At 39.3% G+C, this 26,026-nt stretch overlaps 1 protein-coding gene across 1 annotated transcript in view; it reads left to right on the forward strand.

Moving 5' to 3' along the window:
* The window catches only part of LOC126109491 (protogenin A-like), a 288,364-nt gene extending 267,467 nt beyond the window's left edge, over positions 1-20,897 (forward strand). The window contains exons 18-19 of the mRNA XM_049914516.1: positions 14,516-14,652; positions 17,543-20,897. Coding sequence (XP_049770473.1) covers positions 14,516-14,652; positions 17,543-17,633 — 228 coding nt within the window. The 3' untranslated portion in view covers positions 17,634-20,897. The remainder of the gene's footprint in view (positions 1-14,515; positions 14,653-17,542) is intronic.
* The last annotated feature ends 5,129 nt before the right edge of the window (positions 20,898-26,026 follow it).

Below are 26,026 nucleotides of genomic sequence, written 5' to 3' on the forward strand. Positions count from 1 at the left end.
CCTAAAGACTTCAAAGTAACAGGACCCAGTTCGCTGTCCTCAATGGTGAATGTTCATCAGGCACAAGGCTATCATCCAGAGTGCCACAGGGAAATGGAATTGGACGATGCTTATGCTCTGTATACGTGACTCGACAGATAGATGAGCGTCAATTTGCAGCTCTTTGCTGATGATGCCGTGGTGTATGTGTAAGTGTGATCGTTGACTGATTGTAGGAGGATACAGGATGATGTAAACAAAACTTCTAATTAGTCTGATGAATGGCAGCTGGCTCTCAATGCGAAAAATAAAAAAAAAAAAAAAATTGTAAGTTAATGAAGATGAGTAGGCAAAACAATCCAGTAATGTTTGAATACAGCGTTACTAATGTGCTACTTGACACAGTCAGGTGAATTAAATATATAAGCATAACACTGCCAAGTAAAATGAAATAGAACAGCCGTGGGATGGTTGTGGATAAGGTGAATGGTCAACTCCAGTGTATTGAGGGTCCCATATACGAGGCGTGTTTTTTTAAGTAAGTACTGAAAAAAAAGGACATGCTAAGATATCTCAATAATTTTATTTTTACATGAACGCCTGTACCTTAATCTATGCACTGACGCCATTACAGTCTGATTCCTCCTTGTTTAAGTTGTGTACTGAGTGTTTAAGATGCCTCCGATAATCGTGAGTCCCGCCGACTGTGAAGTACGGGCTGTTATAAGATTTCTTAGTGCTAAAGGCTTAAAAGCAATCAATATTGATCATGAGATCTGTGCATTTTATGGAGAAAATGTTATCAGTGATGGAATGTTAAGAAAGTGGGTGAGAGCATTTAAAGATGGCCGCACAAATGTGCACGATGAACAACAGAGTGGGCGTCCTTCGGTCATTAATGAAAGTTTGGTGCAGGAAGTGAACAATAAGGTGAGGGAAAACAGACACTTTACGATTTCCTCCTTGTGGGATGCCTTTCCTAATGTTTCTCGTAATGTTTTATATGGCATTGTGACCGAGCACTTGAATTACCGAAAATTGTACACACATTGGGTACCGAAAATGTTGACGGATGTGCACAAAAGCAAACGTTTAGACAGTGCACTGACTGACCTGAGCGGTACCACAACGACAGTGATTTCTTAAGGTAAATTGTTATGGGCGATGAAACATGGGTGGCCTACGTCACACCAGAATCAAAGCAACAGTCCATGGAAGTTGAGCAAGGGCATCGTTTTGCTGCAAGACAATGCCCGTCCGCATGTGGCAAATCAGACCAAAGATCTCATCACATCTTTTCGATGGGAAACTCTAGATCATCCTCCGTACAGCCCCGATCTTGCGCCCAGTGACTACCGTCTGTTCCTGCACTTGAAGAAACACCTGGGCGGTCAGCGTCTTCAAGACAATGACGAAGTCAAAACAGTGGTGATGCAGTGGTTAACAAGTCGGGCGGCAGACTTCTATGAGGAGGGTATTCAAAAACTGGTACAACGTTATGACACGTGCCTCAATATCGACGAAAATTATGTAGAAAAGTAGATTAAGGTACAGGCTTTCATGTAAAAATAAAAATATTGAGATATCTTAGCACGTCTTTTTTTAAATTTCGAAATGGTACTTACTTAAAAAACATGTCTCGTAGAACACTAGTGGAACAAATTCTCGAGTACTGCTTGAGTGTGTGGGATCCCCACCAGCTCAGATTAACGGAAGACACGACAGCAATTCAGAGGTGGGCTGCTAGAATTGTTACCGGTAGGTTCGATCAACACGTGAGTATTACGAAGATGCTCTGTAAAATAAAATGAGAAACCCTGGAGGGAAGGCGGTGTTCTTCTGGAGGAGAGCTATTGAGAAATTTTAAAGAACCAGCATTTGAAGCTGACAGTGGAACGATCCTACTGTCGCCGATATACATTTAGCGTAAGGACCGCAAAGGTATGAAAAATTAGGGTTCGTAAGGAGAAGTGTAGACTGTGGTTTTTGCCTCACTCTATATGCAAGTGGAACAGGAGAAGAAATGACTACCAGTGGTACTGTACGGTGGTCTGCAGGTTAAGTAGGTGTAGATTATATCAGTACTGCGTACCTCTTTTGTACGCAGTACACAGTACCGTAAAATGTGTTTCTATCCTCCTGCATTTAGCATTACCTGAAGTGCAGTAAGAGGACAGTACCCTGACTAGGAAAAACATCCCCATACAGTAACACCATCACCTTCGTGTTTCACTCCTCCGCACTATAGTGACAACAGGTGACATTCTCCAGGCATTCGACAAATGCAAACCGTTCCGTCAGACGTCCGAGTGTTATAGCACTGTTTGTCACTCTGTATGGCTCGTTTCCCGTCGTCTGTCATCCCACCGAGTCACTCTTTACACTACCTTGAGTGTCGACTACAGAAATGTGTGTGAGTTATGAGCAGCTGCTCGACTGTTGCACCCCATTCTTTTAACTTTGTACACAGTCGCCGTGCCAGGTGGACAGCTGGTAGCACTTTGGAACTCACAAGTGATTTGTGCCACTGGTGATATGTGATGTTTTATGACCACTGCCTGCTTCATTAACTGCATTTTTATATTTTCTCCTTTCATCAATTAAATTCAATATTTCTTCTAGAAATCCTTGGGTAACAGAAGAAATATTGAATTTAATTGATGAAAGAAGAAAATATAAAAATGCAGTTAATGAAGCAGGCAAAAAGGAATACAAACGTCTCAAAAATGAGATCGACAGGAAGTGCAAAATGGCTAAGCAGGGATGGCTAGAGGACAAATGTAAGGATGTAGAGGCTTATCTCACTAGGGGTAAGATAGATACTGCGTACAGGAAAATTAAAGAGACCTTTGGAGATAAGAGAACCACTTGTATGAACATCAAGAGCTCAGATGGAAACCCAGTTCTAAGCAAAGAAGGGAAAGCAGAAAGGTGGAAGGAGTATATAGAGGGTCTATACAAGGGCGATGTACTTGAGGACAATATTATGGAAATGGAAGAGGATGTAGATGAAGATGAAATGGGAGATACGATACTGCGTGAAGAGTTTGACAGAGCACTGAGAGACCTGAGTCGAAACAAGGCCCCCGGAGTAGACAACATTCCATTGGAACTACTGACGGCCTTGGGAGAGCCAGTCCTGACAAAACTCCACCACCTGGTGAGCAAGATGTATGAAACAGGCGAAATACCCTCAGACTTCAAGAAGAATATAATAATTCCAATCCCAAAGAAAGCAGGTGTTGGCAGATGTGAAAATTACCGAACAATCAGTTTAATAAGCCACAGCTGCAAAATACTAACACGAATTCTTTACAGACGAATGGAAAAATTAGTAGAAGCCGACCTCGGGGAAGATCAGTTTGGATTCCGTAGAAATACTGGAACACGTGAGGCAATACTTACCTTACGACTTATCTTAGATGAAAGATTAAGGAAAGGAAAACCTACGTTTCTAGCATTTGTAGACTTAGAGAAATCTTTTGACAATGTTGACTGGAATACTCTCTTTCAAATTCTAAAGGTGGCAGGGGTAAAATACAGGGAGCGAAAGGCTATTTACAATTTGTACAGGAACCAGATGGCAGTTACAAGAGTCGAGGGACATGAAAGGGAAGCAGTGGTTGGGAAGGGAGTGAGACAGGGTTGTAGCCTCTCCCCGATGTTATTCAATCTGTATATTGAACAAGCAGTAAAGGAAACAAAAGAAAAATTCGGAGTTGGTATTAAAATCCATGGAGAAGAAATAAAAACCTTGAGGTTTGCCGATGACATTGTAATTCTGTCAGAGACAGCAAAGGACCTGGAAGAGCAGTTGAATGGAATGGACAGTGTCTTGAAAGGAGGATATAAGATGAACATCAACAAAAGCAAAACGAGGTTAATGGAATGTAGTCGAATTAAGTCGGGTGATGCTGAGGGAATTAGATTAGGAAATGAGACACTTAAAGTAGTAAAGGAGTTTTGCTATTTGGGGAGCAAAATAACTGATGATGGTCGAAGTAGAGAGGATATAAAATGTAGACTGGCAATGGCAAGGAAAGCGTTTCTGAAGAAGAGAAATTTGTTAACATCGAGTATAAATTTAAGTGTCAGGAAGTCATTTCTGAAAGTATTTGTATGGAGTGTAGCCATGTATGGAAGTGAAACATGGACGGTAAATAGTTTGGACAAGAAGAGAATAGAAGCTTTCAAAATGTGGTGCTACAGAAGAATGCTGAAGATTAGATGGGTAGATCACATAACTAATGAGGAAGTATTGAATAGGATTGGGGAGAAGAGAAGTTTGTGGCACAACTTGACCAGAAGAAGGGATCGGTTGGTAGGACATGTTCTGAGGCATCAAGGGATCACCAATTTAGTATTGGAGGGCAGCGTGGAGGGTAAAAATCGTAGGGGGAGACCAAGAGATGAATACACTAAGCAGATTCAGAAGGATGTAGGTTGCAGTAGGTACTGGGAGATGAAGAAGCTTGCACAGGATAGAGTAGCATGGAGAGCTGCATCAAACCAGTCTCAGGACTGAAGACCACAACAACAACAACAACAACAACAACAACATGACCACTGTAAGCAATGATCGATAGTCCCAGTCTACATCTACATCTACATCCATACTCCGCAAGCCACCCGACGGTGTGTGGTGGAAGGTACTTTGAGTACCTCTATTGGTTCTCCCATCTATTTCAGTCTCGTATTGTTCGTGGAAAGAAAGATTGTCGGTATGCCTCTGTGTGGGCTCTAATCTCTCTGATTTTATCATCATGGTCTCTTAGCGAGATATACGTATGAGGGAGCAATATACTGCTTGCCTCCTCGGTGAAGGTATGTTCTCAAAACTTCAACAAAAGCCCGTACCGAGCTACTGACCATCTCTCCTGCAAAGTCTTCCACTGGAGTTTATCTATCATCTCTGTAACGCTTTCGCGATTACTAAATGATCCTGTAACGAAGCGCGCTGCTCTCCGTGGATCTTCTCTATCTCTTCTATTAACCCTCTCTGGTACAGATCCCACACTGCTGAGCAATATTCAAGCAGTGGGCGAACAAGTGTACTGTAACGTACTTCATTTGTTTTCGGATTGCATTTCCTTAGGATTCTTCCAGTGAATCTTAGTCTGGCATCTGCTTTACCAACGATCAACTTTATATGATCATTCCAGATAATTTATGAAATTAACTGCTTCCAGTTGCTGACCTGCTATATTGTAGCTAAATGATAAAGGATCTTTCTTTCTTTCTTTTCTTTGCAGCACATTTCACTTGTCTACATTGAGATTCAATTGCCATTCCCTGCACCATGCGTCAATTCGTTGCAGATCCTCCTGCATTTCAGTACAATTTTCCATTGTTACAACCTATCTTTATACTACAGCATCATCTGCAAAAAGCCTCAGTGAACTTCCTATGTCATCCGCAAGGTCATTTATATATATATTGTGAATAGCAACGGTCCTACGACTATCCCCTGCGGCACACCTGAGATCACTCTTACTCCATCGAGAATGACATGCTGCGTCCTGGTATCTAGGAACTCCTCAATCCAACCACACAATTGGTCTGATAGTCCATATGCTCTTACTTTGTTCATTAAGTGACTGTGTGGAACTGTATCAGATGCCTTGTGGAAGTCAATAAACACAACATCTACCTCGGAACCTGTGTCTATGGCCCTCTGAGTCTCGTGGACGAATAGCGTGAGCTGGGTTTCACATGATGGTCTTTTTCGCAACCCATGCCGATTCCTACAGAGTAGATTTCTAGTCTCCAGAAAAGTCATTATACTCGAACATTAATACGTGTTCCAAAATCAGTATGTGAAGTGTGCCTGGACTCAGTTTAGCTTTGTTTCTTCCTTTGCATTTCCACTTTGCAGTCGCACCACTGACTCTTGATGTGGGCAGCTGTAGAAGGGTTGAAGTGTCTGTGAGGGATTTGTTAATCCGGTAACATCCAGTGACTAGCTAATGTTTGAAGTCACTGCACTCTATTGTAGCAACGCAATATTCCCTACCTCCTTTTATAGAGGCAGGTTCCCCTCTCGTGACATCTAGCAGTCAGTTTGTAACGTTTGCCTGCTTTATTTCTTCATTGATAGTCCTCAGTGTCGACATACTGCATTGTTACATTGACTGAAAAATGGGGGGTGGAAGTTCGACACTCACTACTGTAAATGATGTAGCCGACAGTTGCATTTCACTGTTCTTTCCTGTCACTGTCATGCCCCCCCCCCCCCACCCCCCCACCCCTGCCAATATTACACAGTTATATGGGAAGTTCACTATTGTTAAATGTAGACAAGCCTCATTAATAGGTTGCAGTCAAACATCAGCATACTGGTACAGTAGTTTGCTGTTGAACATCTATGAGCAGGAAAAACCTAACCACACAGGTCACAGTCCTTGCAGAATAATAAGGTACATGTGACACAATTTCTCAAATAACTTGAACCAACATTGACATTGTTTTAAACACGACCTATTTGTGTTACACTAATTCCATTGTTAAGTTAATGCATTGTTGTTACTCTAACTGATACAGACTTCCCATCTGAAAATCGGCCATGTGCTGACTGTCTAGAGACCAAAAATCCATCCTTTAAATATCCTCACAGTAATAGGTACTGAAACTATACATTGTTCAATGTTTAATTTACAGAAATTACAATTAAAACGTAACTCATTTAATTAACTGCATACATTGAAAAATTCCTTCTTTTTAACAGTTTCTTCTACCAAGTTAAGCTGAATTATATGTTTAGATAATGAAAGTAACAGATAAACAAACAATACTTTGGACAAACCCGGTAATTATTTTGGAATTAATTTGGTAATATGTTTTCAAATGGAGCCAAATAAATACTTCAAGAATCCTAGTAGCTCTTGCAAATGTTTATAATTAGTACAGAATTTATATTTGTTTATAAGTCAACAATAGAATTTAAGTCACAAAACAATTACTGATTTCACCTTATAACAAAGGTATTAACTAGGAATAGTAAAAATAAATTAGGAATTTTAAGTACATACACAAAACTTAACGCTAAATTAGACCTGGTGCTATATTCCTTAAGACTGAGGGCCAACTTTTCTTCTTTATGGAATTGCAGATTATACTTGTGCATGTTAATGGTAATTAGGCAGATGGCAGAACAAGAGAGGAAGTAAAGCTATCCCAGCTTACTCTGTTACAAGTTCCACTTGAGATAGGGGATTCGGGATACTTTTAATTACGGATAGGAATAAGTGTATTACAAGCACACTGCTTAACGGTTTGTATTGAATTCGTGTCAGTACTGCACTTTTTATCTGTCACTGTGCATGCACCAAGTGCGACATTTGACAAATAAAGTTCTGTAAACTTATGGGTATTACTATCCACAGATTGTACCTGCAGTGCCAGGGAATAAGCTTTATTTTTCAGAGGGTTGAAGACGTTTTCTACGTATTTAATGTTACTGATGACATATGATAGTACAATCTTCCATATACAGGGCCTCTCTCCTTAGAGTTGTTCGGTGCATTTTCCCTCGTGTTTAAGCAGATGTTTGCAATTTCGTTTTTGCAGTATGTAGTTGGAGTCAGTCCAAACAAATACTGCCCATCACATATGTTATGCAATATGCCATATCAGTGGGAAGTGTCAGTTTGTTTCCCGTTACAAACTAAATGATTTTTAAAATGGAATTTGACATGCACATTCAATGGGACAATGCTAAATGAGTGTAGTGTAGTATTCGTTTCATTGATTTGTATTAATGGCGACAGTAAAACGTGAAAAACAACCACTGCTCTGTCCCCCACTGGCTGCTACTGCCTTGCAGTAGTGCTGCTCAGTCACTGTTGGAGCACAGATTGCTCTTCCTATTGTACCGTCTCTGTTAATACATATCGATGAAATGAATGTTGCACTACACTAACTTGAGACCACTCTATCAAATGGGGATGTAAAATTACACTTCAAAAATATTTTGTTTGTAACTGGAAAGGAGGTGACGATTTCCATTGATACTGAGCATTGCATGAAACACATGATGAACAGTATTTGCTTGGCCTGGTTTCAGTTGCACATTGCAAAAACAAAACTATGAAGATCTTCCAAAGTACCAGAGAAAATGTACCTGAGAACTCTTGGGTATAGCTTTTTATGTAGCAAGACTTAGATTCATTTGTAGTGAAGTACTATGTCCTTTATATAGATTAGTGGGGTACGGAAGTACTAAGAAATGACGAGATACATTTGAAGTTCTCTAACGCTATAGATACAGCAATAAGGAATAGCGCAGTAGGCAGTACAGTTGAAGAGGAATGGACATCTCTAAAAAGGGCCATCACAGAAGTTGGGAAGGAAAACATAGGTACAAAGAAGGTATCTGCGAAGAAACCATGGGTAACAGAAGAAATACTTCAGTTTATTGATGAAAGGAGGAAGTACAAACACGTTCCGGGAAAATCAGGAATACAGAAATAAAAGTCGCTGAAGAATGAAATAAATAGGAAGTGCAGGGAAGCCAAGACGAAATGGCTGCAGGAAAAATGTGAAGACATCAAAAAAGATATGATTGTCAGAAGGACAGACTCAGCATACAGAAAAGTCAAAACAACCTTTGGTGACATTAAAAGCAATGGTGGTAACATTAAGAGTGCAACGGGAATTCCACTGTTAAATGCAGAGGAGAGAGCAGATAGGTGGAAAGAATACATTGAAAGCCTCTATGAGGGTGAAGATTTGTCTGATGTGATAGAAGAAGAAACAGGAGTCGATTTAGAAGAGATAGGGGATCCACTATTAGAATCTGAATTTAAAAGAGCTTTGGAGGACTTATGGTCAAATAAGACAGAAGGGATAGATAACATTCCATCAGAATTTCTAAAGTCATTGGGGGAAGTGGCAACAAAACGACTATTCACGTTGGTGTGTAGAATATATGAGCCTGGCGATATACCATCTGACTTTCGGAAAAGCATCATCCACACAATTCCGAAGACGGCAAGAGCTGACAAGTGGAAGAATTATCGCACGATCAGCTTAACAGCTCATGCATCGAAGCTGCTTACAAGAATAATATATAGAAGAATGGAAAAGAAAATTGAGAATGCGCTAGGTGACGATCAGTTTGGCTTTAGGAAAAGTAAAGGGACGAGAGAGGCAATTCTGATGTTACGGCTAATAATGGAAGCAAGGCTAAAGAAAAATCAAGACACTTTCGTAGGATTTGTCGACCTGGAAAAAGCGTTTGACAATATAAAATGGTGCAAGCGGCTTGAGATTCTGAAAAAAGTAGGGGTAAGCTATAGAGAGAGACGGGTCATATACAATATGTACAACAACCAAGAGGGAATAATAAGAGTGGACGATCAAGGACGAAGTGCTCGTATTAAGAAGGGTGTAAGACAAGGCTGTAGCCTTTCACCCCTACTCTTCAATCTGTATATCGAGGAAGCAATGATGGAAATAAAAGAAAGGTTCAGGAGTGGAATTAAAATACAAGGTGAAAGGATATCAATGATATGATTCGCTGATGACATTGCTATCCTGAGTGAAAGTGAAGAAGAATTAAATGATCTGCAGAACGGAATGAACAGTCTAATGAGTACACAGTATGGTTTGAGAGTAAATCGGAGAAAGATGAAGAGGATGTATGTCTGGAGTACAGCATTGTATGGTAGTGAAACATGGACTGTGGGAAAACTGGAACAGAAGAGAATCGAAGCATTTGAGATGTGGTGCTATAGACGAATGTTGAAAATTAGGTGGACTGATAAGGTAAGGAATGAGGAGGTTCTATGCAGAATCGGAGAGGAAAGGAATATGTGGAAAACACTGATAAGGAGAAGGGACAGGATGATAGGACATCTTCTAAGACATGAGGGAATGACGTCCATGGTACTAGAGGGAGCTGTAGAGGGCAAAAACTGTAGAGGAAGGCAGAGATTGGAATACGTCAAGCAAATAATTGTGGAAGTAGGTTGCAAGTGCTACTCTGAGATGAAGAGGTTAGCACAGGAAAGGAATTCGTGGCAGGCCACATCAAACCAGTCAGTAGACTGATGACCAAAAAAAATATAGATTACAAGAAACCCTATTTTCTTGTGCACGTGGCATGAATGTTACGATTTTTGAGAACAGAATGTGTCCTTATATTTTTATCGTCTTTTTTTGGAGCTGTATGTTGCTACAGCTGTTACTTGAGAATGGGCCAATACCCAAAATCACAATCATAAGTAAAGAAATATGATACCAGTTTACACAGAAACTGTTGTCGTATCTAAACTGAATTGTATACTTTTTCTAGTGGTGATGAAATACAAGCTTGTGCATTCCATTCATTCACTCGTTCACACATCATGTTTCCTAAATCCCATAATGGAAGAGAGTCTTTAGGCTTGGGAGCAACTCAAGTTATACATTAACCAGCAGAAGCAACCACTTCCAGTCGCTTCTGGGAGTATGGTTAATTAAGTACATATTTCATAGATAATATTTATGACAAATATTATGATTTGGAGAATGTCAACTGAAGAAACAGGCTACATACATAATTTACAAATTATCTGCTGGCTTCTGTCTCAGGCTCTTCTGTTGGTGATTGTTTCACAATTTTGGTGACATTTCAGCGGCACAATTTCCTGACATTGTCGGAGCTTCACCTTCAACTGCTGAAGGTGGACTAGAGTTGAGCTCAGGGCTGCAGATTATGTCTATGTTTTGCGCGAATGTCTGAAGGCTTTCTCCCTGGTCATTATTGCCACGGTTCTCCCCTTGTTACCTGCAGTGGTCATTCACTGAAGCACGGGAATCCAGAATCTTTTTACTTTGAGCCTTTCCTCTTTCTTATTGAAGTTATTACCATGTCCTTTTGGCAAATTTTATTACGCAGTCGGTCTCGCACAGTGTGTGCCCTGCCGTGGCTGATTTTTGCACCTGTCCCAACCCGCAGTGCTGTTTGTGTTTGGTGAACCTGGTGTTGATGGACTATGCAGTCATTCAAATGTAGACTTTTCCACGTGTAGGGCGTGTGGGGTATATTCTTGACATCGCTAATGGAATCCCTTTTGTCCTTGCTGATCCAAAACACCCTTTGATATTCTTGTTTGGTTTGTAAATGATATTTATGCCTTGCTTGTTGCATTATGCAGTGTGGCGATGTTTGATAGAAAGGCCTTATCTGATACTTCTTTTTCCGATGTATCCCTTCACCTGAGTTAGAAAAGAGGGATGATTAATATTCTTGAAACACATGCAAGATGAGTATGTTAGCCACAGCATCACAGAGATGAGGTGCAGCACCTGGAAACCCTTTTGCAGGAGCAGTGGGTATTCTGCCAGTTGCATAAGAAGTGTCACAAAATCTAACACTCAGCAAAGTGACAAAACAGAAGAAGAAATTTCTGGTATGGCCTTCCCTCTATACATTCCTACATTCCCAGTATGACTGATAGGACTGGTCATATTTCACACAAACATAACATAAAGACTATTTAAGAACTGAACCAGACAATCAAAGAGTGTCTAAATTTGCAAAAGAGAAAAAAGACCGCACTTGCTGTGACAGGAATATGCCACATATCCTATCAATGTGGAAATGTCTTTATTGGAATTACTGAATGATCAATAAACACCAGGATAACCAAACATAAGCAGAATTTCAGGTTGGGACAGGTAGAGAAATCAGCTGTGGTGGTGCATGCATTATGTGAGACCATCCACATAATAAAATTTGCTGACACGGTTTTTCTTGCAGTGCAGAAAAACTACCACCCCAGTTGTTCAGGGAAGGTATGTAAATCCTCTAGCATGACTACAGCTTCCACAAGAAACAGAAAAACCTCAGAGTAACCAGTAAGAAGATCCTGGATACCCATGCTGCAACAAATGACCATTGCAGGTAACAAGGGAAGAACCACGGCATTGGTGCAACAATGACAGCCACTCATGCTGGGAAGATATCAGAAAAATCATCAAACAAACGTCGGTTGAAGAACCCGAGACGGAAGCTAACAGGCAGCCTGTCAAAAAGGGGGCCACCAGAGGCTCAACAATTATGTACATATAGCTTATTTAAAAAGAAAGTATGGCTATGCGCTGTGTAAATGGCTAATTACTTTTATTAAAGAATTCCTCTGTGGCATAGAATGAGTTGTTTGGGAGAAACATCTTCAGTGTACATTTGAAAACGCATCGGTATCTGTCAGATGTTTTATTTCCATGGGCAGATTGTCAAAGAGTTTTAGAGCTGCAGATTTCACTCACTAGATTCATTAAAGGGTAATGCACATCTTGCGTGTGAATATCTATACTGTTCTTGAACTCAGTTGAATTGTTCATAACAAATGCCGTAGGTGAATAAATGCACTGTTAGGTTGCGATTAACATTCCCAGCAGCATAAAGAGATGCCTTTGAGAGCCTCATAAAATTATTTTCTTGTGTCCAATGAATACTTTTTGCCTAACTGAGGAGTTGCTCCAGAATATTAAACTGGAAGACATCAATAAATGTAAATATTCAAAATATGTTAACAGACTGATTTTATAACTGCCAATTAATCTTACGGCAAAAGTAGCTGACCGTAAACATTTTCGTAGAACTGCTGTATGGTTTTCTTCAGTTTAATTTTTCATCACTATGCACATATAAGAACTTACTGCTTTCTTCCATCTATTATTTCTTGTTTGTATACTAGGTTAATAGGGGATGGTACCCTTTTGACCATACAAAACTGGGTGAGCTGCATTTTGTCAAACTTAAAGGCTAGCCCATTTGTGCGGAAGCTATCATTAACTTAGACAAATCATTATTTACTATTTTCTCTTTGAAGCTTCTTTGCTCAGTTTCAGAATAAGGCTTATATAATGTGCAAATGAGACTAATTCTAGGTCCTGAGTCAAATGCAAGAAGCAGATAATTAACAGATCAAGAACATTAGTGGGCCACTAAGTTAACCTAGTGGGACTCATATTGTAATTTATCCCCATGCAGATGATGTGGGGTTCCTTTTTGTACTACACAACCAACCTAGGTAACTTTCTCTGTTGTATAAGTTCTAAACCAGGCGTGTGGTGATCTATATATTTCATTAAAACTTCTCTTTTCTAATAGAATATTGTGACTGACACAATCTAGTGCCTTTGATAGGTCACAGAAGATCCCAGCTGGTGATATTTTGTCATTTAAAGATTTTATAATGTGCTCAGTAAATACACAAATAGCGGACACAGTAAATGGTCATTTTGAAATCCACACTATGATTGGCTAAATATCCCATTACTACACAGGTGGGGGACAGTCCTGGAGTACATTACCTTTTCAACATCTTCAGAAAATGGTGCAAGGAGTGATACTGGGCTATAGCTATTGAGATCAATGGTACCAGTTCCATTTTCTTGTATACTGATGCATTAGAAGCTAGTCCCCAGTGACTGTTTTCTTGATATTTTTTGCATGCAGGGATTCTGAGTATTATTCTTTCTATCTCGAGTATCCTATTTGTGCAGTGAGAAGCCATGCAGCACAAATCATCACTTTAAAATGAATCATGGCATATCACAGGAAATAAGACTAGTCTCTTGCAATAATGTTTGTAGGTTTTTTGAAGGCACAATCACTGTCCACAGACTTTCAATATTAAAAATATTAAGAAAATTTTGACATCACCCAAAAGTAATAAAATTGATAGAACTCACTATAATTATTATTATGTGCTATTAGACCCTACTAGATCCCTCGAAGGTTTATGATTCAATTTACTGAGTCTGCATGCAACTCTCAACTTTTCTCCATGAAGTGTCTTTCTCTCTTCAGTACATTTTGTTCCTGTTTTCTTTACAGTCTCGTTCTCTGGCTGCACTTCCCAGCTGTCAATTTTTTGACTGTATGAGTTTCTGCCTGAGACTTCCAGGGGATTTATTTATACCCTCACTATATCTTTTTTTTTCCTTGCATAATCTGGAGTATAATTTTCAGTCGTTACATGCGTGATAAATATTGTGGGCAAGTCTATCTGTTGAGTGTGTCCATAAAATTTTAACTTTTTTTTTCTGATGCCTGCCATGATACGGGACAATTTTTCTGTCATTTTCTGGGATTTTAGCCCATAGTTGTGTTTCATTCTGTTTGGACTGAGAATCTCTAAAGTTTTACATTCCACATGTTGTTGCTGCTGCTGTTGCTGCTGCTATTGACAGCTTTTTTAGTAGAATTCGCAGTAGTAGCAGCAGCAGCGGCAGCAACAGTAGTGTTCTTTAGCATATTTAATTATTATTCAGTTAGTGATGTAGTGTGTTTTTTCCATGATCATGTAACTTTGTCAGAGGGGCCAATTCTAATAAAACAAAATTATAAAAATAAATTTACTTGTCAGTTAAAGAATATGCACAATATTTTGTGGAAATGGGTGATGTGAGAAGAGCTTCTGCTTAAATTAAATGTTGGAATCTGACACACCTCTTTTTTTGTGATGCATCTTGCATATGGTACCCTGTTGTGTCACATTTTCAGCAACCCACTGCTAAATGTGCACCCACTCTGCTGTTTCAGTACAAATGTGGAGACAAGGGAGGTGCCTCCCTGGGGAACGAAGGCCTTCAGGCGGGGGCAGGTGCCAGTGCGGTTGCGGGGGTGGGGGAGCGGGAACAGCTCCTCGTGCAGCACGGATCCGCCACCAGCGACTCTGTGTAAGTCCCAGCGCATGTTGTAACTGGACGCAGAATTAATTAGTCCTGTAACTGCCCAATGTTTATTAATCATTTTACTCTAGTGGCATATTAGCTTTTACTTTTAAAGTGCCCAATGTTTTCCGAACAGTGTTGCGGAGTTCTTCACTCCCAAGACAGGTTCTATGCAATTTTCACTATTGGTCTCCCCTGTGAAAGCCTCTTAATCTCTGCAGAACAACTATAACATACATCCATTTGAACCCACTTGTTGTAGTGAAGTTTTCGCCACCTTGCTACTACTTGTATCTCCTACAATTGTTTCCACTAGCAAATAAATTATTCCTCTGCACCTTATGATGTATCCTATCAAGATAAGTAATCGCGAAAGCATTACAGAGATTATAGATATACTCCAGTGGAAGACTTTGCAAGAGAGACACTCAGTGGCTCGGTACGGGCTTTTGTCGAAGTTTCGAGAACATACCTTCACCGAGGAGTCGAGTAGTATATTGCTCCCTCCTACGTAATCTTGCGAAGAGACCATGAGGATAAAGTCAGAGAGATTAGAGCCCACACAGAGGCATACTGACAGTCTTTCTTTCCACGAACTATACAAGACAGGAATAGAAGGGAGAACCGATAGAGGTACTCAAAGTACCCTCCACCACATACCGTCAGGTGGTTTGCGGAGTATGGATGTGGATGTGGATGTGGATGTGGATGTAGATGTAGATGTAGGTGGCTTTAGGTTTGGTGAATGCTCGGAGAGCAGTATCTGCTATTGCACGTAGTGCAGACAGTGATGTACTGAGAAGGTGATATTATGGTACTGAAATGTTTTTCACACTTAAGAAAAGGCTGTATACAGAAGGATAAGAACACACTGTACATCACTGTGTGCTGCTTACAGCAAAGGAACAGTTCTGCCAAGGAACCCCCAAGTGCAAGATCGCAAGTTCAGTCTTAGTAAGGAAAAAAAAAAGCTCAATTTGTCCAATGGTTCCAGGTGGTACAAACTGCAATGTCACACACTTTTCAGGAGGGGCAGTTCGCTGTGCAGAGTATAATTTTTATAAGAAGACCGGGAATCGAGCAAATACGAGTTATTTTCACTAGCTATTGGCCAAAATCAGTGCACGTGCCATAGTCGTACTCCTCTTACAAAACCCATTTTCCCACTCTTTCTTGCTGTGATGTAAATATTCCCTGCTGCCCGTGCACACGAGGAACAGTCACAGGAGGCAAAAAAACCTCCAATTTCTTACAGCACGGTAAATAACTTTCCAATCGATTTACCGTCCAAACTAATGGTCGGCATAATTATATACGAATGCGTTAAGATGTCGATGTTTGTTGATCTCAATACAACTCTCTTGGTACCACTAATATCCGGGGTTCCATTCGTATGCATTTCCTCTTCAAATCCTGACTGGTCAGAGTAGAGAAAAAAATTCATTACTGATTGATGAAATAAATTTGTTTATCTCATCTACAAGCTGGGCCAGTTCTGCAGTTTGCTCTGCTCTGTCAAGTTGACACTTTGTTTGAAATTTCATTATCTTACATGTTCCAATTCTGTAGTACTGTTTGAAGTTACGAAACCATTCACTGCTTCCCTCAAAATCACTGTAATCTATGTCACGCACAGTTTGACACGTGTAACATAGTAGGTCACTGTCGTGCACATCCTGTAAATCGTATCGAGCATCCTCGAAACGTGCAAACACCAGCTTTTGTAACATGTGTGCTTGTCCCTTGAATATCCGTAGTTTCTCGTATGCGTTACACGGTCATATTGCTAGAGACGTATTCAAAATTTGTTCTGAATTGCTTTTCACTACACTGCAGATCATCTTCCGTGCACATAATTACGTGTAGTACCCGCACCTTGCACAATGATTGTCCTTCACTATGTTTAACTGATGACAGGATTGGTGGCTCCCTGTCTGAAAAGGATGATAAACTATATTGCTCGACACGTATTTCAGTATCACTTTGCCTCGTTAAGCACGTATCATCATCACTGTATTCGTCACGTACACTGTGCACACTGTCAAACGTATGTGAACCCACACTTTCCACTGAATCGTCAAGCAGAAACGCTAATATTTCATCTGCTACTTCTCTTCCACACACTAAAATTTTCTGGGTTCCTTTCTGCCGAAATGTCAACTTTGGCAACTGTCGTTATACATATAGTGCAAAGTTTGCTTTGTTTATCATTGCCATTGCACTGCTCTGTATGAGTAACATAGCACTGTTGTGAGTTACTCATTGGCTAAGCAGTTCAGCTGCATTTCACAGCTTCATGCTGTGTTCACCATTGGATACTTTCAGTCCCATACCCCTGTTGCCATATGTAGCCTTTACTGCGGTTGCACGATAGGCAATATGTAGGGTGTCAAATGCCATAAACATCATTTGCCTTTTGTGACCCCGCACTCGAAGAGATCCTTTTGAGACTTTGATCAGCGTGACAGTGCAGCCTGTCATAAAGCAGCACGTATACTTCACTCCCACACCCCAGCATGCAACATCACTATCTTGTCCAGTTTCAGCTGTTGAAGAAGAATGGACAGTCAGTCCTCCACAGAGATTCAAAAACCTCATTGAACATGTATGCAGTAGAGTTCACTCTGTTACAAAGGTGAAGGATGGTCACACCCTACATTAATATCCACTAACATGTATCTGGGTACTTTTTGTCTGATAGTGTGTGTGTGTGTGTGTGTGTGTGTGTGCGCGCGCGCGCACACGCTTTATCTCGAAAAGGAAAGCTAATAAAGTTTTCAGCCTCATTTGTGCACCTGTTGACGACTTGACACCTTTACTGTTTGGTGTGTTATTTTTAGAATATCATGTAGGATAGATAACCACAAGCGACTGTTACCGACTTATCTTTTTGCAGTGCGGCGGACACTTCAGCTGAGGGTTCGGTTGTGGACACGACACAGGTGACCCTCCTGGGCTCCGACATGGCGTCAACGACCTCAGAGTAGCCGGTCGGAACCAGCCACAACGTGTACGGATGCGGGTACATGCCACACGATGCTTCCTCCTCCTCCTCCTCCTCCTCCTCCTCATCGCATTTCTTTCTGCCGCCGGCACCGTTGTGCGTACTACTCCTCCGGCCACTTCCCGGAAATGGCACACTGTCGCCGTCAGAGAGGGAGAGGTGTGGTTTTGTTTTCTAAAGTTTAAGTGACGTGTATTATAAAGCGTAGTGTTAAGGGTAGCGTATTTATAAATGTTTAATTTGTACAATGTTTCTCTTCTTTGCTTTTTGCCATTTTTTTCTGAACGTAGTACGGAGTGACGGAGCAGAAAAGACAAATTTAATTTTCTAAAAAAAATTTAAAAAAGTGACAACACGATAGTGTCTGGGAATAAATTACTCGTACGGTGATATTAGTATACTTTGCCTAATTACTGTAAAGGAAGAAAAGTAATAGTGGAACAATATTTAATGTAGCGACCCTTTTTATTTTGTTATCGATTTGTCGGGAGCAGCTGCCCGTGTCGCAACTGCACCGCAGTGTGCGCCACTGTCAGTTGGCTGTGAGCGACTGTAAAAGCGACTGAAGCGTAGCTTGCGAGACCGAGATTTTTTATTTTTTATTTGTCAGTAGCAGTGTAGCTACCATTGGTCACTTTAAGTGTCTCGCCTAGCAGTTCTAAACAGATAAAAGTTTAAACAAACACTATTGCTGGTTCTGTATGACACAGATGTCCTGTGTGCAAATGAAAAAAAAGAGAATCAATTGATGGTACCTGAAAATAACTCTTCTTGTAAAAAATGTAACAGAAAATTATAATACAAAACGCTGTTTAAACCGACAGGTTTTATTACATTTCCATGTACACTAATCAGTGTCTAGAATAGTTTCCAAGTACAGTAGTTATTCTGCATTCCATTAGATGTCAGGCGGAGGGAACAAATTGTTGCACCCTTTGATAGACTGCATTTTATAATTTCTTGTGATTATTTCTATTTGTGTTGCTGATCAAAAACTCCTGTAATTGTATCATCAAGTGCTTTGTGGCCAATAATTGTAACAGTAGTCGGAGCCCAAACAGTTTTCACCTTTCTCAGAACATTGAGAAAGCCTGGAATAACATAGTGTCTTATTCACCATTTGTCCCTAGATTACTTGAATCGCTGACCCACAAATGACACACTTTCATCCAGGTTAATAACCCGAACTTGAAATTATAATAAGAAAGGGAAAAGAAACACATGGGAAAAATACTGAACCGAATTTGGTTCTCTCTTCATTAATTGATACAGTAAGAATGGAGAGTTCCTTTTTAATATGCTCCAGAAGTGGGTGGGATTTATAGGGTACCCCTCTTTAGCCGAAGTCTTCCAGAATACAATCTGGCTATCTCGTTCAGTGTCCAATATCTCTTTGTGTGTAAACGTGTGTATCAGATCCAGGCTGTGTGAAGGAGGAACTGTTATGAGTTTGATTCATTGCAGAACTCTGCAGGATTTAGATGTTGAGCTGCACAGTACTTCAGCAGAGATGAAGCCTCTTCACATTTTTTGTGTAGCCCAGGTCAGACTTTTTTTCAGATTTGAGATAGTGTTGGTAAAACAGTTTTTTGTTTTGATTACTCAGTTATCTCAAGATAAGAGCTACTACAACACTATTTCAGTGTTTACATAGCAGTACACAAACATACACTCTTAATTTTTTTTAGTTGTTACACGATTTTTGCTTACTCCGTGCAACATCTCTCTTTAGCTGGTAGGGACTTCATAAGTGCGTACTAAGTCATCAGCAACACAAATGAATCTGTGTCATGTTATCAAAGGGAAAACAGTTTGTTCTCACTATCTGCAAATATAGATCTTCTACTCAGACTGTTCTTCTTCCCTTTTTCAAAAAAACAAAATCATTGCTTTATAACTGTAAACACAGGGTGAAACTCTCCTGTTTGTTATTGATTTTTATGGAGATTTTATGGAAGTATATAACATTTAGGGGACCACCATAATTTGTACATCCCAGCTTTACCATGCTGCTGTGGCAGTCACCAACAATGTATGGAGACTTATTTTTTTGATCAGAGAAATTACAGAATTAGCAGAAACTTTTTGACTTTAGAAGTCATTTTATTGATATCATGCACTCAGTGCACCCCACTGCTAATTATTTGGTCAGAATACCTTAACACGAATGAATCTTCAGTTTTCATACATTGTTACTCTCAATCTCTGTCTAAAATTATCTTTACTTGAAAATATTTTTTCATTGGCTGCCTTTTTTGTGTGGATTTAAGTTTAATTTCTCAAGACTGTCAGAAGCGCACAAGCAAAACAGAAGCACCCCTTATTAAACAATGCCAATTATTTAGTGAAATTCCTCTACAGTTACTTAAGAATTTTTGCTAGCTGTGGAAAGTATCTCAGTGGAAGCTTTTCTGTTGTCTAAGCATACCATTGTCAGTCACATCACTTTATGCTTCTGGTGATGTTAGTATTCATGTGACTAGTTTTTAGTGGAGATTTCCTGTATTCTTTAGCTTGTGCTGCCAATGTCTATAAACAGCAATAATTTGTATTTTCTCTTATGTTCTATATTGTCAAAACATCCAACAGAAAGTACTTTATGTAATGGAAACATTTGTTGTCATATACTTCTTTTTGTAGAATCACTGGTGGTCCCTGTCAAAGATTATATGTGAAAGCAATGCTTTAACCAAGTCTGTTCTATTCAAACACTGTATATTTTTTTGTCATTTTTGTTTTGCACTTGAATGGTGGAATCAGTGGCAGACAAAGCACTGTGTAACTAGTACTAGCATCATGACAATATAAAATGTTATCTCCTAAATTGCTACACACTTTCACTGTGTAGTGTGTGGCAACAGTTTCGAAACTGAGTAAATATCACATCCTATCATAAAAGTATCACACTCTGTTTTGAGTAAAATAACTGTCAACCAGACAGGATTTTGAATAGTGTAATCTCTGGCACGAAATTGTGTGTAATTTTTATTCTTTCTATTTTGTTACATTTTATGACAAATTATTCTCGCTAGCTCGGCAGACTCTTGAGACTGTATTACAGAAAAGGCAATTTATTGCAAGGAAGTTGTTATTGAATGTACTCATTGGTAATGCCGACTCTCCACGTTCATTTTGTCCCTATTATTTTGTCACATTGCCTTAAGTGGAACTTACTTTTCTCCTATACCCCAGGGTCTTCGCGCTGTACTCACTAATATTACGGCCGAGTAGTCTGTCGCCTCAGATCTGTACCGCTTGTGTTACTTGTTCTGTTTATTCAGTATTAAACACCCTTTTTTTTTTTTTTTAGTGTAACATTGGTTGTAGAAGAAATCAGAGAGGATTTATTTCCAGTTCTGCACACAGTTTTGGATATAATTTATAGCTCGTCTCATAACATCGTGTTAGTTCCTGGGAGAGCACTGCTGTGTTTGTTGGCAGTGATACTGGCACTGCAGAAGGTTGTGATTTTCCTATATGAAAATAGAAGTTTTATTTTGACAGATAATATGCCAGGCATGATATTATTATTGACTTGCAGGGACCCTAGTTACAATGCTGGTAAAAACTTTAAAGACACCTTAAAAGGACCAAAACACATTCTACTTACTACTACATTTATGGACGTAATACTGTGCAGTAGTTCAAACCAACAAAAATGAAGTCCACGACAGTTGCTCTCTGTCGACCGTTACTCCTCGATCGATTTGTCCCAGTTGTGTGACTGACAGTCCGTGACACCCTTGAACCACTGCCACTGTGCTTCTGTAGCTTAACTTGATCATTTGTCTCACGAAACATGCGTGTTTCCCATTTTCTCGTACACTGTTTTAAGTACCACATAAAGTAACATATCGTGGCTTCTAGCTGTTACTCACCAAAAAGCTGTGTATCGGCATGAATAACCACACATTCATCCATCTATGTGCTATTGCAGGGATATTTAAATTATTAAAAATATATATTTGGTCTAATCAGAAACTTTTATAGGCACTACTGGTTTTCATGCTTAAGTCATTATCTGAGAGTTGGCGTCCACTAATAGATCAGGAGCCGTAACAGGAAGTCTTCAACATTGAATCAGTCACAGCTGTAAAAGTATGCATTGGGCACTGAATTATCATTATTATTATTATCTGTAAGTAAATATTATTCATTCATTTCCATCACTATATGGCAAATTAAAAAATACTGGTAGAAACATTCCAAAAGATCATCATCTCATCAATGACAGTTCATATTCACAGCATTTTTCTTTATAGAGTTGTTTTATATTCCTGATGTAGGATAGGATTTTAGAAATCACAGTTGTCATGTCCTCTCTCCAGCTTTATTCTTTTCCTCTTTCCAGTACTATTTGCATTAGCCACGATGATTGACACTGATGTCCTGTAACTTTTAAATAAGATGACACGAAGATTTGCTACATGTGACACAGTGGTCTCTTTTTTACGCAATTTTAATGGTCCTGGAATGCATTACCAAATAGCGTGATTTTTCTGGGGACAGCTGCACTTAATTGTTTTTATATTTTTTGATTTGTATTTCATTATTTGCGGCTGCCTTCAGAATCACAGCCATAAGTGACTGAGTGGGGCTTTCATTCTGGAACTGGTTGCAAAGTATTAAATATAAGTAACTAAACTTTTTTCTTCTGATACAGTGGAGAATATATTACAAATAGCAAGAAATTTGAAGACGATATGTTTTCGTGGACTTACTTAAAGTTTTTTATCCAGCACTGTGTAACTTGTGTTCCAGAATATGTCTCCATTTCCGTTTTCACCTTCCTCTATCCATGTGCATTTAGATTCGGCTTGCAGATTACTTTTACCCCACCCTTGGCATACGTATGCTCCCTCCCTAGGGAATCAGTTAGTAATGCTGGAATTTAACTGTTGCAGCTCTGCAGGCTGCCTCATGGCATTTCTGTGCAGTCAAGTAATGGGCGGTACACATCTCTGGCGGCATTTCTACTACATTTTCCAGCATTCGGTACCTGTTCAGCATAAATCTGCACACTGTACTGACAGATCTACCTCTCGGAGCACTCCGTTGACGACCTCTCTTTCTCCGCTCCCGCCACAACACCGCTCTCCCGCTCCTGGCAGTGTGCGATTGCCCCTTCCCTTCCCTCCCTACAAACTCCTGTTCTTTCAGAAACAAAGCCTCGGTACTTGTTTCACTATGGCCGAGAAAAATGTCTTATTTTTGTGGTTATTTTAGTAGTTATTCACTAGTATTGTAGTTACTGTAATTTACTGTTACACTCTTTGTTATTGTAGTTGTCATAATTGTGAAGTCGTAACTTTCCTTTGCTAAGATATTTTTTTGTTGAAACTGAATTATCCTTCCTCTATTACCATCATTTAGTTAGTGGTTAAGGCCTCTACTTTGATTATCGTATCGAGATGATGTCGGTGTGGGATGTGTTGGTAATGTGAAAAAGACGGGCGTCGAGTCGGCAGGGATACTTTGCACGACATGCGCGAATCCCAAATACTCACGTGAAGTAAATGCTTGACCGGAGTAGTTTCTGTGTGCAGCTAGGCCTAACAGTGCATTTTGATCGAATCGCATTCCCGTCTGACGGTGCGGAGTGGTACTACCCACACCCACAGCCATTAAGAATGTTGCCGTGCAAGTATTGCAAAATGTGACCACGTTGGCAGGGATGTTGGTGTACAAGTAAATGCCGCGTAGTTCTTATGCGAGACACTCCACGTAGGGAGAGGACAGTTACTGTTGTCTGCTGCCAATTTGCTTGCAGGTCTCAAAAATACTATTGTTACAAAGTGCAGTGCTTGCCACAGTTTATGATCTCTCTTTCTTGTCCTGAAAAGGATGCATCATTTGAGTTTTGAGTACTACATTTTTCTCAGTGCTTTTTTTTATCTGTATTATTTTGTTGTTTTCATTTTTCAGTCTCTGTCTTTATGCCTATAAGTGAATGTCCAGAACATAAATCAGCACTTTTGGGGGGGGGGGGGGCATTTTGGCCCATCTCTCTCTCTCTCTCTCTCTCTCTCTCTCTCTCACACACACACACACACACACACACACACACACACACACGGTAGAGTTCAGTACAACTTGCTTGAATCTTATGAAGTGAGAGTGCCAGACGTGGTAGTTCTCTCTGATTTACTCAGGGTATTCAGTACAAATCTAATGACGAAACTACTGCACATAACCATCACATAGTGAACAATGATATCCACACATGGAAAGAATTTCATGAGGAGAATGATGGAATCTGTAAATGGCAGCAAGCATTTGGTAGGTAATGAAACTGATAATTAGCAATGGCTCGCTTGGATTTTTCTATTTACTACTTGGCCTGTGAGATTAATGAATGGTTAAGGCAATGCTGCAGAGATTGTGGTAAATGGTAATATTCATTGTTTCCCCAGAATTCTCTGTTAAATACACCAAAAGTCTCTTCTGTAGTACAACACCCTGGATTCATTGTTCTTCATCAACTCTATTTTTTTTTATAGGGTCTTGGTTACATATTGTTCTTGTTTGTATCTCCTAATTAGTCCATGTCACAGTGTCCTATTTTTTCCTACTCGTCGAGCATCAGTTATTAGTTTGTTTCGATATCCATCTTTTGCTCAGTCTTTGTTCACTTCCTCCTCCTCCTCCTCATCCTCCATCGCACCTTACATTTTTTCAGAGGTACTCCTCATTAACTCATTCTGTTAATGTGTTCATTCCACATTGTTCTGTTGTCATGGATTTTACTTACTAATTCATAGACATTCAGTTCGTTACTAATGTCTTAATTCTTAATGATGTCTAATCTTTCACACCATTTTACCACTTTTTAATCTCATTTCTACTGCCTAATTTTTCTCTCTTGTTATTCATATCCACTATTTGTATCCTGTTATTTATAACCAGAATCTTATAAAATTTTAATCATGTATCATTCAGCGTTTTGTTTTTCAGGCACCTATCGATTGTTCCGCATGTATTTGAGAATTTTGCTGGTTTCTTCTCTGTGTCTCTACTACCATGCCTTTTGCAGTCTTTTCCACTAGTAGCCATTATTTTTAATGTTTCTGTGGATGTATTTGGGTTATATTGTTTATGTATTCTGTCCAAAAAATTTCATTTTGTAAGTGGTCATCTTTTTCAGCGAAAAGTGTGGCATCGCCTGCATGAAATGTTGTCGTTAGCCATTTGAATACCTGCATCAAATGCTCTGTGTCACCGTCTGTCATCTTGCGCTTTCTTTCATGGTTGTATTCAGCATGCGTTCCAACCGTGATACTCTGGAATTTCATATAATTTCACTTCCTCATACTGACCAATTGACACGACATAAGAACTTAAATTCCCTTCCTTTCTTTTTTTTTATTCCATATTTTTTCAATGCGCCTTATCTTATTTCCAGCTGTCTTTTCTCTGGTTCATTTTGTTCCTGAAATATTCGTTTTCTTCTGCTCAAAAGTCTTCTGATTGTTGTCTTTTATTTTTTATATAGTTTCTTTTAATTATTTCTGACACTTTAACATTTCTTCCTAGTTCTTTTCTTATTTCTGTATTCTGGGCCATTGATTACCTCTTTTTCCAGATATACAGGAATATTTGTTTTGTTGGCCTGTTTTCATTTATTCAGTTTTAGGTATTCAAACCATATTGACCTGTGGTTTGTCATTACATCCAATATTTTATGTACATTTTGCTAGGTATCAACATTTCCCAGTTCCCAGCTCTCTCTTTGCAATGAAGCTATTTGTTTTTAATCGACCTTCAAAGTGTCTTCAGCTTATAACCATACAATGTTTGAATACATGTAAACATTCCAGTCATTGTGATATAGTGTTTTAGTTTTGTTTTGTATTTAGAGAGATCTTTTCTTGTTGTACATATTTTTTGTTTTAGAAGTACTTACATCTATTGCAAATTTTTCTAGTGTTGTCTACTGTATGGTTGCTTCAAGATATTTATGAACACTGACTCATCTTATTTTCTCTTGTTATGTTTCTATGTATTTTTGTGCAATTTTTAATATTTTTCATGGATTTTATTTTTATAGCTGAAGTTTGAACACCATTTCTATTGGCTATTTTTCCTGAAGGTAACACCTTGTTTCAGTTTTTCAGAAAGCATTGCAAAATCATCTGCAAAAGAGGATGTTTGCTTAATTTCACTCACTTTTCTTTCTAGGAGTTATTGGTTAAATTTTGCGATTCAGTAGCTCCAATTTTTAGATCTGTACGATCTTTTACAATATAGTTAAACACTATAAGAGACAAAGGGCCCCCTTGTCTTATTGCTTCCCTTAATATTCCACACTTACCAGCTACAGATTGTAATTCCCTCAATAACTGTGTATTGTATTCTATTATATGAAAGATTAGAGAC

This window comes from Schistocerca cancellata, chromosome 12 (assembly GCF_023864275.1).
Source record: "Schistocerca cancellata isolate TAMUIC-IGC-003103 chromosome 12, iqSchCanc2.1, whole genome shotgun sequence".
NCBI lineage: Eukaryota > Metazoa > Arthropoda > Insecta > Orthoptera > Acrididae > Schistocerca > Schistocerca cancellata.